We start from the raw sequence: 16,211 nt of genomic DNA, 5'->3' as shown, positions 1-16,211 counted from the left end.
CTCACAATTTTTCAGGCCACCAAATCAAATTGTCATTCTTAACAATGACATCAATTTAGAAAAGCAGGATTTTATTTAACACACTTGAAGTTTGTGTGCTTAATTTCATCCAGTCATCTAGTTTATAGATTACATTCTATATTTTTCTGTAGATTTTTTTTTTTTAAATCATTTTGTTTAACTGGAATGCAGTAAATGGTTTTCATAGTGCAACCATTTGGGAGTTTCTCCCTAGCATGTTGTGAGAGTGAAGTGTTTTAAAGCAATGTCTTGTGTCTCCATACATTATTTATATCATCTTACCATGATCCAAATGATTGCATATGACCTTTGAATATTAATTTACCTTAATCCTGTTTGTCATGATTGCATCTAAACCTTTCTTTGAGCTGAATAATCACCTTAACGCTTAAAGAATTAGTTCACTGGAAAATGTAAACTTCTGTCATCATTTGCTCATCCTTATGTTATTCCAAACCCAAAATGTCTTACTTGCTTCCCTGGAACACAAAAGAGAAACATACTAATGAATAGGATCTGATGTTTTCAAGCTTCAAAAGTGACAAGACACGATAACAGTCGTCCATAAAACGTGTGCATTCTCCTAGATTTTTGAAAATATACAATAGGGTTACAATTTTAATTGCTATTCATTTAAAAATATTATAGTGCGCATATTGTCAGTGAATAGCAAATAAAGGAATGTTAATTCCTTAAACAAAGCTGTCATTATTATCATTTTGAAGATTGACATCTGCTGATATCATTTACTTTAAAGCGTGGCCGAGATACATACATACTAGTGCTTGGCGATATAGTGGTTCAAACAGTAAACCGATTTGAATTACGCCAACGGTATGCATTTTTAAAAAACAGCATACCGGTACAAGTGGCTAAGCAACGTAGTTGTGAATTGAGAGGAGATCCCTGTTAACTGCATACACTTCTGACTAATTGTTAGAGAACTATTAATAGCACACAACTCATTCTTTAACAGGACAAATAAACCAACTGCAAACGGAGGTTAACAGAAGCCAGAGATGCGAAAGATGCAAAGATGAGAAAATGCTGTAACAGGCAGAGCAAGATCACTGTTAACGATGTGAAAAATAAAAATATATACAGACCCTATATATAAATCACCTTTTGTGTTCTACGGAAGAAAGTAAAAATGTAATATAAGTCAATACAGTTTTGGAATGACAGTGAGTAAATAACAGAATTTTCATTTTTGGGTAAACTACTCCTTTAACACCCCGTCATGCTTATTCTTAATCATGATTTTCTTTACGATTTACTTCCACTAATACAGAAAGCTGCTGAGAAACTAAAAGCAGAAGAGAGGAAAAAAATGGCTGAGATGCAGGCAGAGTTAGACAAACAGAAGCAGCTAGCTGAAGCTCATGCCAAGGCCATTGCCAAAGCGGAGAAAGAGGCACAGGAGCTCAAGCTCATGATGCAAGAGGAGGTTAGCAGACGAGAGATTGTTGCTGTGGATGCTGAAAGGCAAAAGCAGAACATCCAACTGGAGCTGCATGAGCTTAAAAACCTCTCAGAACAACAGATCAAATCAAAGAGCCAACAAGTGGAGGAGGCTCTCTTAAGCCGGACCAAAATAGAGGAAGAGATCCGCATCATAAGACTTCAACTGGAAACTACAGTGAAGCAAAAGTCCACTGCAGAGGACGAGCTGAGACAGCTTAGAGACAAAGCTGCAGAGGCGGAGAGACTTCGCAAAGCAGCTCAGGAAGAGGCTGAGAAACTCCGCAGGCAGGTTAACGAGGAGACCCAGAAGAAGCGGATGGCGGAGGAAGAGTTAAAGCTGAAGTCTGAAGCAGAAAAAGAGGCTGCCAGGCAGAAGCAGAAAGCCCTGGATGACCTTGCGAAGCTCAAGATGCAGGCAGAGGAGGCAGAAAGACACATGAAGCAGGCTGAGCTAGAGAAAAACCGACAAATCAAGGTCGCTCAAGAGGCAGCTCAGAAAAGTGCTGCTGCTGAGCTGCAGAGTAAGCGCATGTCCTACGTCGAGAAGACATCTAAACTTGAGGAGTCTCTCCGAGAGCAGCACGGGACTGTCATGCAACTGCAGGAGGAGGCAGAACGGCTCAAGAAGCAACAGGAAGAGGCAGACAAAGCAAGGGAGGAGGCTGAAAAAGAGCTTGAAAAGTGGAGGCAAAAAGCCAATGAAGCCCTTCGTCTAAGGCTCCAGGCCGAAGAAGAAGCCCACAAAAAGACTCTTACACAGGAAGAAGCTGAAAAACAGAAAGACGAAGCTGAGCGTGAGGCCAAAAAACGGGCCAAAGCTGAAGAGTCTGCCCTTAAACAAAAAGACATGGCTGAACAAGAGCTGGAGAGGCAGAGGAAGCTAGCAGAGAGCACAGCACAACAGAAGCTTTCCGCAGAGCAGGAGCTGATCCGCTTGAGGGCTGATTTTGATCATGCCGAACAACAAAGATCACTGCTTGATGACGAATTGTATCGTCTTAAGAATGAGGTTTGTGCCGCTGAGCAGCAGCGGAAGCAGCTTGAAGATGAGCTTTCCAGAGTTAGAAGTGAAATGGACATACTTTTGCAGCTTAAGTGTAAAGCTGAAAAGGACAGCATGTCCACTACCGAAAAGAGTAAACAACTCTTGGAAGCTGAAGCTTCTAAACTGAGGGATCTTGCAGACGAAGCGGCCAAGCTCCGTGCCATTGCTGAAGAGGCAAAGAGACAGAGACAGGTGGCTGAGGAAGAAGCTGCAAGACAGAGAGCAGAAGCTGAGAGGATTCTCAAAGAGAAACTTGCTGCCATTAATGAGGCCACTCGCTTGAAAACTGAAGCAGAGATAGTATTGAAAGAAAAAGAGGCTGAAAATGAACGCCTGAGAAGGAAAGCTGAGGATGAGGGTTACCAGAGAAAAGCTCTTGAAGATCAGGCAAGCCAGCACAAGCTAGACATTGATCAGAAGATCGACCAGCTCAAGAAGTCCTCTGAAATAGAATTAGACAGACAGAAATCAATTGTGGATGAAACTCTTAAACAGAAAAGAATAGTTGAAGAGGAGATTCGCATCTTGAAAGTTAACTTTGAGAAGGCTTCATCTGGCAAGCTTGATTTGGAGCTTGAACTGAATAAGCTGAAGAATATTGCAGAGGAAACACAACAAAGCAAACTGCGAGCTGAGGGGGAGGCCGAGAAGCTACGCAAGCTTGCCCTTGAGGAAGAAAACAGAAGAAGGGAGGCTGAAGAAAAACTGAAAAAGATTACTGCTGCAGAGCAGGAAGCAGCTCGACAGTGTCAGACTGCCCGAGATGAAGTGGAACGTCTCAAAAAGAAAGCTGAAGAGGCCAGGAAGCAAAAAGAAGATGCCGATAAGGAAGCTGAGAGGCAAATACTTGCTGCCAAAGAGGCCGCCGAGAAAGCAGTCACAGCTGAACACCAAGTCCAAAGTGTTCTTTTTCAGCAGAAAGAGGACAACATGGTACAGAAAAAGCTCAAGGAGGAGTTTGAGAAAGCCAAAAGGCTTGCCCAAGAAGCAGAAAAGGCCAAAGAAAAGGCAGAGAGAGAGGCTGCCCTCCTCCGCCAACAAGCAGAAGATGCAGAGCGTCAGCGTCAGGCTGCTGAGGTTGAGGCAGCCAATCAGGCCAAAGCCCAAGAAGCCGCTGAGAGGCTCAGAAAAGAAGCAGAGCTAGAGGCAGAAAAGCGAGCCCAGGCAGAGGCAGCAGCGCTGAGACAAAAACAACTAGCTGATGAGGAGATGGCTAGGCATAAGACACTTGCAGAGCAAACACTTAAGCAGAAATCTCAGGTTGAGCAGGAGCTCGCTAAAGTTAAACTGCGGTTGGATGAGACAGACAAACAGAAGACTCTTCTGGATGACGAGCTTCATCGCCTGAAGGACGAGGTCAGTGATGCTGTCAAACAGAAATCCCAGGTAGAGGAGGAACTGTTCAAGGTCAAGATTCAAATGGAGGAGCTCATCAAACTCAAGCTCAGAATTGAGGAGGAGAACCAGCGTCTCATCCAGAAGGACAAAGATAATACTCAGAAATTCTTGGCTGAGGAGGCTGAGAACATGAAAAAACTTGCTGAGGATGCTGCCAGGCTCAGCATCGAGGCCCAGGAGACTGCTCGCATGAGACACATCGCAGAGACTGACCTTGCAGAGCAAAGAGCACTTGCTGAAAAGATGCTTAAAGAAAAGATGCAAGCCATTCAGGAGGCCTCTAAACTTAGAGCAGAGGCAGAAATGCTACAGAGACAGAAAGACCTTGCTCAAGAGCAAGCTCAAAGGCTGCTTGAAGACAAACAACTGATGCAGCAACGGCTTGCGGAGGAAACTGAGGGCTTCCAAAAATCGCTGGAGGCTGAGCGCAGAAGACAGTTGGAGATAACAGCTGAGGCAGAGAAACTTAGACTTAAGGTGTGCCAGCTCAGTGATGCCCAGTCTAGAGCTGAGGAGGAAGCCAAGAAATTCAAGAAGCAGGCAGATGATATTAGTGCCCGACTTCATGAGACCGAGCTTGCCACCAAAGAGAAAATGACAGTTGTTGAAAATTTGGAAGTACAGAGATTGAGCAGTAGCAAAGAAGCAGATGACTTGCGCAAAGCCATTGCTGATCTCGAGAAAGAGAAGGCAAAATTGAAAAAAGAGGCCGAAGAGTTACAGAAAAAGTCTAAAGAGGTATTGTGTAAAAGATGGCATCAATTGCTGCTTATGTCATTGTTAACCCTCTCTCCGAAAACTAACGTGCTTTCAGTTTCTTTTTTATGTTACAAATATTCCAATCTTTAATTAAGTACCCTAATGATTTCTCATTAATCTTAAAATTACATCACTGAAAATTATGCGTCTGAATGTTCTTTAGCATTTTTTTTTTAACTTTGTTCGTTATTTCTTCTTTTACAGATGGCGAATGCTCAGCAAGAACAAATTAAACAGGAGAAAACAATGCTCCAACAGACATTTATGTCTGAAAAGGAGATGCTGTTGAAGAAGGAAAAACAAATTGAGGATGAAAAGAAGAGGTTAGAGAGCCAGTTTGAAGAAGAGATCAGAAAATCAAAAGCCCTTAAAGATGAGCAGGAACGTCAAAGAAAACAAATGGAGGATGAAAAGATGAAACTGAAGGCCACTATGGATGCTGCTCTGACAAAACAGAAAGAGGCTGAACAAGAGATGCTCAACAAGCAGAGAGAAATGCAAGAACTTGAGAGGAAAAGGCTTGAACAAGAAAGGGTTCTTGCTGATGAAAACCAGAAACTGCGTGAGAAACTTCAGGAGCTTGAGGTTGCTCAAAAAATCACCCAGGAGATTCACATCCAGACAGAATGCAAAAAAGTCCTCAATGGTCAAAGTATTTCTGAAGAAGTTGACGGCACACATGGTTTCTCTCCATTATCCTTCGATGGCATTCGTGAGAAGGTGCCTGCAAGCAGACTTTTTGAAATAGGGCTTTTAAGTAAAACTGATTATGATAAGCTCCAGAGTGGTGGCACCACAATCGAAGAACTCAGCAAGTCAGACAAACTTAAAACAGTTCTTAAGGGCAAGAACTGCATTGGTGGCTTGCTTGTTCATCCAAATCAGAAAATGCCCATCTATCAAGCTGTCAAGGAGAAGAAGATTGCTCCTGGGACAGGGCTCGTGCTGCTAGAGGCACAGGCTGCTTCTGGATACATAATAGACCCAGTTAAAAACAAGAAACTCTCTGTCAATGAGGCAGTTAAAGAGGGTCTAATTGGACCTGAACTTCACAACAAGATGCTGTCTGCGGAGAGAGCTGTCACTGGCTACAAGGATCCATACACAGAGGCAAAGATCTCCCTCTTTGAAGCTATGAAGAAGGGCCTCATTGGGGAGGATCATGCCATCAGGTTGCTTGAGGCTCAGATAGCAACAGGTGGCATTATTGATCCAGTCAACAGTCATCGTGTGCCAAATGAAATAGCCTATAAGCAGGGCCAGTTCGATGCAGCCACCAATAAAATCCTACAAAATCCAACAGATGATGTGAAAGGGTTCTATGATCCAAACACCCAAGAAAATCTGACGTACCAACAACTAATATCTAGGTGTGTCACCGATCCAGGAACAGGAATTCTTCTTTTGCCCATTTCTGAGGAGGCTGCTCAAAATGCCAGGATATTCACAGATGAGGAAACAAGAGATGTGTTTGACAAGACAACTGTGTCTGTGCCATTCGGCCGCTTTAAAGGAAAGACTGTGACCATCTGGGAGATTATAAACTCTGAGTACTTCACTGAAGACCAGAGAAAAGATCTTATCCGCCAGTACAAAACAGGAAAAATTACAGTTGAAAAGATAATCAAAATTGTTCTGTCTGTGGTCGAGGAAAAAGAGAAAAAGAATGAGCTTGCCTTTGATGGCCTGAGAGCACCTGTACCTGCTACGAAACTTCTTGAAACAAAAGTCATTGACAAAGACCTCTATAACAAGTTGCAGAAAGGACAACTGCTGGTAAAAGATGTGTCTGAGATGGAGCATGTGCGCAATGCCTTAAAAGGCACTAACTGCATTGCAGGAGTACTTATTGACTCAACCAAGCAAACAATGTCGTTTTATGATGCCATGAAAAGAGACATGATGAGACCTGGGCCTGCCCTTCATCTCTTGGAAGCACAAGCCGCTACAGGATATGTCATCGATCCTGTTAAAAACCAGAAACTTACAGTAGATGAGGCTGTCAAAGCAGGTGTTGTCGGTCCAGAACTTCACGAGAAACTACTGTCTGCAGAGAGAGCTGTCACAGGCTATAAAGATCCTTACACTGGAAAAACTGTTTCTCTGTTTGAGGCTATGAAGAAAGATCTGATCGTGAAGGATCAAGGAATTCGACTACTTGATGCACAACTGGCGACCGGAGGCATCATTGATCCTGTTCAAAGTCACCGTATTCCACATGACATTGCATGCACGAAGGGCTGCTTTGATGATGCAACCCGCAAGTTTTTGAGCAGCCCAACTGATGAAGTGAAGGGATACTTTGACCCAAACACTCAGGAATATCTCACATATCCACAGCTTTATAAACGATGTGTCACTGACAAAAAGACTGGCCTTCAGCTTCTGCCTTTGTCTGAACAAGCCATCAATGCCAAAGAGGAGATGAAGTACACTGATGCCCAGACCAAAGACGCAATGACGCAGGCAACTGTTGAAGTCCAGAGTGGACCTTTCAAAGGGAGAAAGCTTACCTTATGGGAGCTCATTAACTCTGACTATCTCACTGAAGAGCAAAGGCTTGACTTAATAAGGCAATACAGATCTGGGAAAATGACAATTGAGAAGATTATAAAGATTGTAATGGAAATTGTTACAAATAAAGATGCCAAGAAACAAGAAGAGGGCTGCTTTATGGGGCTTAGGGCACCAGTTCCACCCAAATCATTATTTGACTCCAAAATTATTGAGAAGTCTACCTATGATTTGCTGGAACAAGGTAAAATGCAACCAAAAGAAGTCAGCAAAAACACTTCAGTCAACAAGTATCTCCAAGGCTCTGAGAGCATTGCTGGAGTTTACCTTGAGCCTACAAAAGAGAAAGTTAGCATCTACGAAGCAATGAAAAAGAAATTCCTCAGACAGAACACAGGTATTGCCCTGCTTGAAGCTCAAGCTGCGACAGGATTCATTGTGGATCCATCAAGAAATGAATGTCTCACTGTGGATGATGCTGTTAAAGCAGGTCTTGTTGGTCCAGAGCTTCATGAGAAGCTCCTCTCTGCTGAAAAAGCTGTCACTGGATATAAAGACCCATTCACTGGCAATAAGATCTCCCTATATCAAGCCATGGAGAAAGACCTTATCCCCAAAGAACATGCCATGCCACTCTTGGACGCACAGCTGGCATCTGGTGGAATTATTGATCCAGTGAACAGTCATCGCATTCCTGTTGAGACTGCAATCCAGCGTGGATATGTTACCAAACAACTGGCCAGCAGCATTGCTGAAAGCAAGTGCTTTTCTGACCCAGCATCTGATGAGAACATATCATACAAACAGTTGAAAGACAAGTGTATGGCAGATCCTGATACAGGCTTACATCTACTAAAGCTTTCCAAACCACAGGCCCCAACTGTTGTGGAGAAGACATACCTTTACAGTGAAGAACAAACCCAGAGTGATCTATCCAATACCCAGGTTGATCTACCCATTGAAGGTCAGGGCTCTATGTCTCTCTGGGATGTCATGAATTCAAATCTCATACCCGAAGATCAGAGGGCTCGGCTTCTAGAAGATTATCGCTCTGGCAATTTAACAAAGGAACGAATGATAATCATTATAATTGAGATTATGGAGCAGAGAGAAATCATCAGAGGAGGGGACGGCCAGACTGGTGGCTCAAGAAGACGGCTAATCACTATTGAAGATCTCTACAATGCCCGCATCATCGACCTTGAGACCTACAACCAGCTGAAGAAAGAGAACAAGACTATGCGTGATGTCATGGAGATGCAAAGTGTTAGGCAGTATTTGTATGGAACTGGCAGTGTTTCTGGTGTGGTGACTGATTCAAATTCCAAGATGAGCATTTATCAAGCAATGAAGAGAGAGCTGATGAAGCCTGACATTGCACTTGCCCTCTTGGAGGCTCAAGCAGCCACTGGATTCATTATTGATCCTGTCAGGAATGAAATGCTCACTGTAGATGAAGCGGTGCGCAAAGGCGTGGTGGGCCCAGAGCTTCATGATAAACTCCTGTCTGCAGAGAGAGCAGTCACAGGCTTTAAGGATCCATATAGTGGAAAGGTTGTCTCCCTCTTCCAAGCTATGAAAAAGGACCTTGTCCCAGAGGACTATGCCCTAAGGCTTCTTGAAGCTCAAACAGCAACAGGCGGTATCATTGATCCAGAATATAACTTCCACTTGCCAACAGAGATTGCCACACAACGTGGCTATATTAACAAAGAGATAAATGAAAAGCTCTCCGATGAGGTTAAAGGATTCGTTGACCCATTGACTGATGAAAAAGTGTCATATTCTCAGCTTCTGAGAAGATGCAAGGTTGACAATAATGGACAATATCTGTTGTCTCTAGGAGACAAAAGACTGCTCTTCAAAGGTCTCAGAAAAGAAATAACAATAGAAGAGTTATTACGGTCAAAAATCATCGATGAACAAACAGTCAGCAAACTTAATGAGGGACTGCTAACAGTCGACGAGGTGAGCACTAGCTTGCGGAACTATCTTGAGGGCTCAAGCTGCATTGCTGGTGTGTTTGTGGAGTCTACCAAAGACCGTCTATCTATCTACCAAGCCATGAAAAAGAATATGATCAGACCAGGCACTGCTTTTGAGTTGCTGGAAGCTCAAGCATCAACAGGTTATATCATTGACCCTATCAAGAACCTCAAGTTAACTGTAAATGAAGCAGTCAAGATGGGAATCGTCGGCCCAGAGTTTAAGGACAAGCTCCTGTCTGCTGAGAGGGCTGTGACTGGCTATAGAGATCCTTATACAGGCAAAACAATCTCACTGTTCCAAGCTATGAAAAAGGGCCTGATTTTGAGAGACCATGGAATTCGTCTACTTGAGGCCCAGATTGCTACTGGAGGAATCATTGACCCAGAGCAGAGCCACCGACTACCAGTCGAAGTGGCCTACAACCGAGGCTTTTTCGATGAGGAGATGAATGAGATCCTCAGTGACCCATCGGATGACACCAAGGGCTTCTTTGACCCAAACACTGAGGAGAATCTTACCTACCTGCAGCTGATGGACAGATGTATTAAAGACCCAGACACAGGTCTTGTGCTCTTGCTTCTCAAAGAAAAGAAACGCGAGAGAAAGACCTCTTCCAAATCCTCTGTTCGCAAACGCAGAGTCGTCATCGTTGATCCTGACTCAGGCAAAGAGATGTCTGTGTATGAAGCCTACCGCAAAGGACTTATTGACCATCAGACTTACATTGAACTTTCAGAGCAAGAGTGTGAATGGGAAGAAATCACAATGACATCATCAGAAGGGGTAGAAAAGTCTTTACTCATTGACCGAAGATCCGGTCGACAGTATGACGTTGACGATGCTATTTCAAGAGGCCTTATTGACCAGAGTGCAATTGACCAGTACCGCGCTGGCACGCTTTCTATTACAGAATTTGCTGATATGTTGTCTGGAAACATTGGTGGCTTCCGTTCCCGATCCTCTTCCTTTGGCTCCACCGCCTCTTATCCAATGAGCCCCGTACCTTCCATCAAAACTCCTGCCACCATATGGAATGATCCAACTGAGGAGACCGGTCCTGTGGCTGGAATCCTTGATACAGAAAGCCTGGAAAAAGTTTCCGTCACTGAAGCCATGCGTAGGAACTTAGTGGATTCTATAACTGGCCAGAGACTGTTGGAGGCACAGGCTTGCACCGGTGGCATAATAGACCCATCTTCTGGAGAGAAATTCTCAGTTGCCGAAGCCACAGAGAAGGGTCTAATTGACAAAATAATGGTTGACAGACTCAACTTAGCCCAGAAAGCTTTCAATGGCTTTGAGGATCCACGCACTAAAGTCAAAATGTCTGCTGCTCAGGCTCTCAAGAAAGGCTGGCTTTATTATGAGGCAGGCCAGCGTTTCCTGGAGGTGCAGTATCTCACCGGTGGCCTTATTGAGCCAGAGGCAGAGGGAAGAATCTCCCTAGAGGAGGCAATCAGAAAAGGTGCTATTGATGGCCGTACAGCGCAAAAGCTCAGAGATGTGAGTGCTTACACAAAATATCTTACGTGTCCCAAAACCAAACTAAAGATCTCCTACAAAGATGCCATGGACAGAAGCATGGTTGAAGAGGGATCTGGCATTAGGCTTCTGGAAGCTTCATCAGTATCCAGTAAAGGTCTCTACAGTCCCTACAATGTCAGTGGTGCGGCATCTGCTTCTGGTTCTCGGTCTGGATCCAGGACAGGCTCTAGGTCAGGTTCGAGAAGAGGCAGCTTTGATGCTACTGGCTCTGGATTCAGCATTAACCTTTCGTCGTCCTCATATACTTCCTCTAGTTACAACCGCAGATTTTAAAGCCGGACCTCACCACAACCCTACCACATGGTCCTGCAGCTTTCATATCAATGCTGACTCTATACACACTACAGTTACATAATACACATAAATTAATTAGAGAGAAAAAAAAACCCACTTTATTCTGTTTTTGCATGTGTTTGGTATAGGAAAATGCATTCCAAAAACTACCAGTATCTCATTGTCTGGCGATGGTTAAGTTCCCATTTGATGTATTTTGGATGCTTAAGAACTATTACCTGGTTAGCTTTAATTATAGTTCAAACTGTCTAATTTAGGTTTATTTCAGTTCATACAGATATTGCATATTTTGAAAGTGACATTTTTCTTTTTTCTTATTGTATACTTAAGTACAGCGTCTAAATTCAGGAAATGTTAAAATGCAGCAAATACATTTTTGGAGATTTTTTTCTGATTAGACTATATTTAATATTACTTACTATTGCATTTCTACATGTTATTTTAGAAAATTCTTTTTATACTTTGGTTTATTTTGGGATAATATACCAGAAAATATACCAAGTTTTACAAAAAAAGAGATTTGATTAACAAAGAGTGTGGTTATTTTTTACATATTTGTATAGATTTGATAGATGGATATATTAGAGGATGCTAGCCATCACATCAAATAAAAGTTATAGCTGGTTTCACAGAATGTAAAAAAAAAAAAACACTACACCTATACAGAAACACTAAAGGAGGAGCAAGCACTTGTACAACAAGCCAATTTTAATGTCCCCTTGTTATGAAAGTCCATTTTTCATTTACTGGATCCAGTCACAAAGTCCTTTTCAAAACTGATTACCCTATAAAGGAGTTCCCAAGGCCCAGATTTACTGTCAGTCCTCTACTGATGTGATATCCAATGAAGATTTCAGATGTCTCAGGTGTCTGATCCATTCCTCCACACTCATAACATCTGGACAGATCTGGATGAAATGTAGTACTTGTAAGTTGAACAAAATTTACATTTATTTCTGCTGTTTCCTACTGACCACACTGGTTTTACTTTTTCAAAATAATTTTTATTGTCTTAACACCTATCTTACCCTGTTCTGCCACTGTGCCTCTAGAAGAAGTTAATGCAATCTTGAGCAGCTTCTTTTTTTAATACATTGAATGGCATACTGGATGTCTGCTTTTTTAAAAGCATTTTCTTGACAGCATTAAGCCAAATAATAGTTCTTGTGTCATTTATAGTTTGCATTTTGTCATGTTTTTTTCTCCCACAGAGATCACCAGGTACTAGATATGGAGGACTGGATGACACCACACTTGTCTTGGATCTAGAAATAAATGATGCTCATAAGCAGTCCACATCCTTAGACATTCAGGTATTTATTAAAAATTCACCCCCTTTCTATGATTTTGCATTGTATGAACGTATGTTTGATACCAAGTATATTTTTGCTTCCCTTCATTCACTGTTTTGTTGGCCTTTTTTTCATTTTGTTGCTTCATGTTTTATTTTTAATTTTGTTTTTTTAGAGCCTCACTGAGGGTTTCCTCCTTCCATTGCATCCGCCATTTGCATGAAGACACTAGAAGCTAGGGCTACCTTGAAGTTTGCCTTGGATATCATATCAGGAACTGACACTTTAGTGGACTGCTCTTGTTTTCATCAGCTGGGAGCAAAACAACAAAAGAATTGGATCCAGATTCTAGCCCCAACATGAGATTTTAAATGAAGCACTCAATGCAACAGATACAGTATACAAAGCCTTGCATATTCACACAACACAAATAAATACAGATTACATTTCTGACTGAATGTATTTAGGCCCATTTAGTGTACGGCAATTAGAATTTTTCATTTTTACATTTCCTGTGCCAAAAAACGTGTTTTGGTCTTGTTGGCTCCCATGTATTTCTTTGCTCGTTTTTTATTATTAATTGTACTGTTGTGTCTTTTGAAAGTACTTGACTTTTTCTTTCTTTCTTTCTTTTTGCGATGTTGTATTTGTAAAATATTTTTTGCATGTTTTACTAACTTGCTATAAAGTGTTCTAAAAAAATGAAGAATAGATTTTTGAATTAATACCAATATATGGAAGATCATATGAGTACAAGATGTATGAAATACTAACTGGTGGATGAACTTTTTCTTTAAGAGATACTGGTAATAAAGAGTGAGTTAAAAAACACTATACTCAAGTGTAAATAAATATATTTTGGAAAGATCAGTTCCAGACTTTGTAGAGTTTGTCTTTTATCTTGTGTTTAATCTAATTGATCATCCATATTACTATGACATTCCAATAAATCAACAGTAAAGTACACATTTTTAGATGCTAAAATGCTGGTGCTGATTAGAGAAATGGTCATTGTTCAGTGGATGCTGTCCTGTGGTGGTAGGGAAGTTTAATGACAGGCTCAGATATCATAATGTTAAATCTGTAGGCTGAAAGACAGAACCCAGAGGGAGACACATTTATGGATGGCCTACCTTTGTGCCATTACACTGCCGACAGCCTTTCCGGTCCTCCTGCATTAACTGTGCCAATGCCGTGCCTTTCTCCACATGATGGTGACCCTACGGTAAGTCTTCAGATCAGCAGAGAGATTTAAAAAAAAAAATCATATGCAAATAATAGTGAATTGTGAATGAATCAAGACCTATGTGGTTGTTGTGGTGAAATAAGTGTGTGTTCGGTTGGTGTCCCTGTGTTTCAGGAAGCAGCTGCACAGAAAGGAAGACACTATGGGTAAACCAAACATATAATGTCCATTCCCATGTTACATTTTAATTTAATAATAAACCCCATGTATTTTTCAAATTAAATTCTACAAATGTAATATATTCAGGCTGTAGGTCATGTCTGAGCTAACATCTAATAGTGTTATGTTATGTTATATTATATTATAGGAGATGGGAGAGGGGGGTTATCTTATGAATATGTTTTATCTAAATATGTCCTTTTTCTATTGAGTACATCATTACAATTATTCGGTATAAGCTTAAACCAATCAAATAGCTTTCGCCGAATCTACGTATATATTACTGAAATGTTGCAAATGCAAGCTCTGCTACTACTAAATTATATTAAAATAAACAGCATTTCAAGTTGTGCTAAAATCCATGATATTACAGTTAAGACCTGCTAATCATATGCCTGCTAAAAATCCAGATCAATCCAACCTAGACTGATTTGCTGGTCATAGCTGGGCATTTTTCAGCTGCTGAAACTGAGAGATCAGCTAAATTAGTCAAGACTAGACCAACAAACCGTCTCAGGCCGCTGTTTTGCTCTTCTTCAACAGAGCATATCAAATATGATAAAAATTAGAGATTGCATATGATAAATATGAAAGATGAAAAAAATATTGCATATAAAAGATAAAAGATTACCGGCATTTTAAAAGTGATATCAATATATAATGTAATGTTTTTGATTTATAGGATTTTTTAATAACACAGCAATGTCATAATTATTCAATCCCCTATTAAACATTGCTGTTTTTATGTCAAAAATGTCTTAAAACAGAATTAAGCCTTTAGAAACTTTATTTATTAAAAAAAAAAGGCAGTATCAGCTTGGGTTGTTACACATACATGCATGTAGTCCATGCATGTGCTGAAGTTGAATATAGCAAATATGGCAAAGTCAACAGAGTTCTCTCAAAAGCTATAAAAAAGATTGGTTTTATTACATTAGAAAATGTAAGGCTACATGAAGATTTCCAAAACATTAAACACAGCTGGCAGCCTTATTTCTTAGTTTAAAGTGTGCTGTACCAGAAACCTTTGAGGGTGTTGAACAAAAAAAAAAAAAAAATACAATATGGTAAAATGCTTGATCAGAGCAACTGAGAAAAAAAACTGCAATGTACTGCCAAATACTTGAAAGATGACCTGACAAACGGAGGAAAACATTTCAATTCAGTGTATAGCATGAACACCAGACAACTATGGCTTTCATGTTAAAGCGTCTTGCTGAATTCAGGTCAAGCAGGGAGGCAGATTTTTTGAAGTATCAGGCCATTTTGGCAACAATTGTGATGCCTTTGGAGCAAAGACTGAAGCTAATGATCAATGGACTTTCCTGAAGGACAATTATCCCAAAGTAAACATCCAAATAAGCTTGATTCAGGGATCAGTCATAGAATGTCTTTGAGTGGCCTTTTCAGTCTCAGATTTAATTCTCATTGAAAATATTTGGTTAAATTTAAAGAAAGCAGTTTCAAAGTGAAAACCAAGGATCTTTTAAGCACTCCCAAGCAGTGTTTATTGGTGGTTTTAAAGAATAACAGTTTCTGCACCAAATTTGACTATTGGGGGTTGAATAATTTTGAACATTAACGTTTAGAGGCAATTTTTTTTTGTTTACATTATTCATCAACTTACGTTCTCAGAATTATTCAGATGTGTATTATTAAACTTTCTCTAATAGTGTTCTCATGTGATTGTTGAAATGTTTTCACAAAATGTTCTCTGCTGCAAAATGTCTCACAAGGGGTTGAATAATTTCAGTTGCAACTGTATGCAAAAGTGAGCAAAACATGTGACTTGTGTGAAAAATATGTATTTGATATTCATTCTTGAGCTGCTTCTTTGTCTAGACTCCAGCTCTGCTCACTCCACTTGTGAAATGTGAATGTGTTCTTGTACTGTTGCTAGGATGGATTCAGAAGAGTGGAGTCAGTGGCAGAGTGAGTTCAGAGGGCAGATCAGGGCTCTGCGACACTGGCTGAAGACTATGGAGAAGAGACTCCCTCCATCGGATCCCGATGTGAGTCTCTCACATACACTCCGGCCCAAAAATCTGAGGACACTTCTGAAAACACTTAAAAACATAAAAACAAAATGCTTAATTGCAAGATTACTTGGATACCTAATAATAAACCTGGCGGTCATCAGTGTTGGGGGTAATGCATTAAAAGTAACGCAAGTTACCTAATAATATTACTTTTTCCAAGTAACTAGTAAAGTAACGCATTACTTTTTAATTGACACGAAAATATCTGAGTCAAATAAGTAACACCAGTTACCCCCCCCCCCCCCCCACCAGTTACTGTCCCCATGTTGAGAGAAATCGTTACTTTAGTTCTAGAATAAATGTGAACATGCATTAATTCATCTCACTCACTAAAAAACAGATACAGTATTCCTCAAAATGAATAAAAACAGTCAAATTCAATGCAAACCTGCAATAATTAAATATGTTAAATAATACAAATATCCTTCATGTATTTAATCCCATTT

The 16,211-nt window shown here is 40.7% G+C and overlaps 1 protein-coding gene across 1 annotated transcript in view; it reads left to right on the top strand.

Moving 5' to 3' along the window:
* Positions 1 to 13,191, top strand: part of LOC141342078 (plectin-like) — a 72,249-nt gene extending 59,058 nt beyond the window's left edge. Inside the window, exons 31-34 of the mRNA XM_073846461.1 lie at positions 1,313 to 4,666; positions 4,892 to 11,957; positions 12,241 to 12,342; positions 12,497 to 13,191. Coding sequence (XP_073702562.1) covers positions 1,313 to 4,666; positions 4,892 to 11,008 — 9,471 coding nt within the window. The 3' untranslated portion in view covers positions 11,009 to 11,957; positions 12,241 to 12,342; positions 12,497 to 13,191. The remainder of the gene's footprint in view (positions 1 to 1,312; positions 4,667 to 4,891; positions 11,958 to 12,240; positions 12,343 to 12,496) is intronic.
* Positions 13,192 to 16,211: the final 3,020 nt, after the last annotated feature.

Source organism: Garra rufa, chromosome 9 (genome assembly GCF_049309525.1).
Source record: "Garra rufa chromosome 9, GarRuf1.0, whole genome shotgun sequence".
NCBI lineage: Eukaryota > Metazoa > Chordata > Actinopteri > Cypriniformes > Cyprinidae > Garra > Garra rufa.
This window is presented reverse-complemented; position numbering and strand designations above follow the sequence as displayed.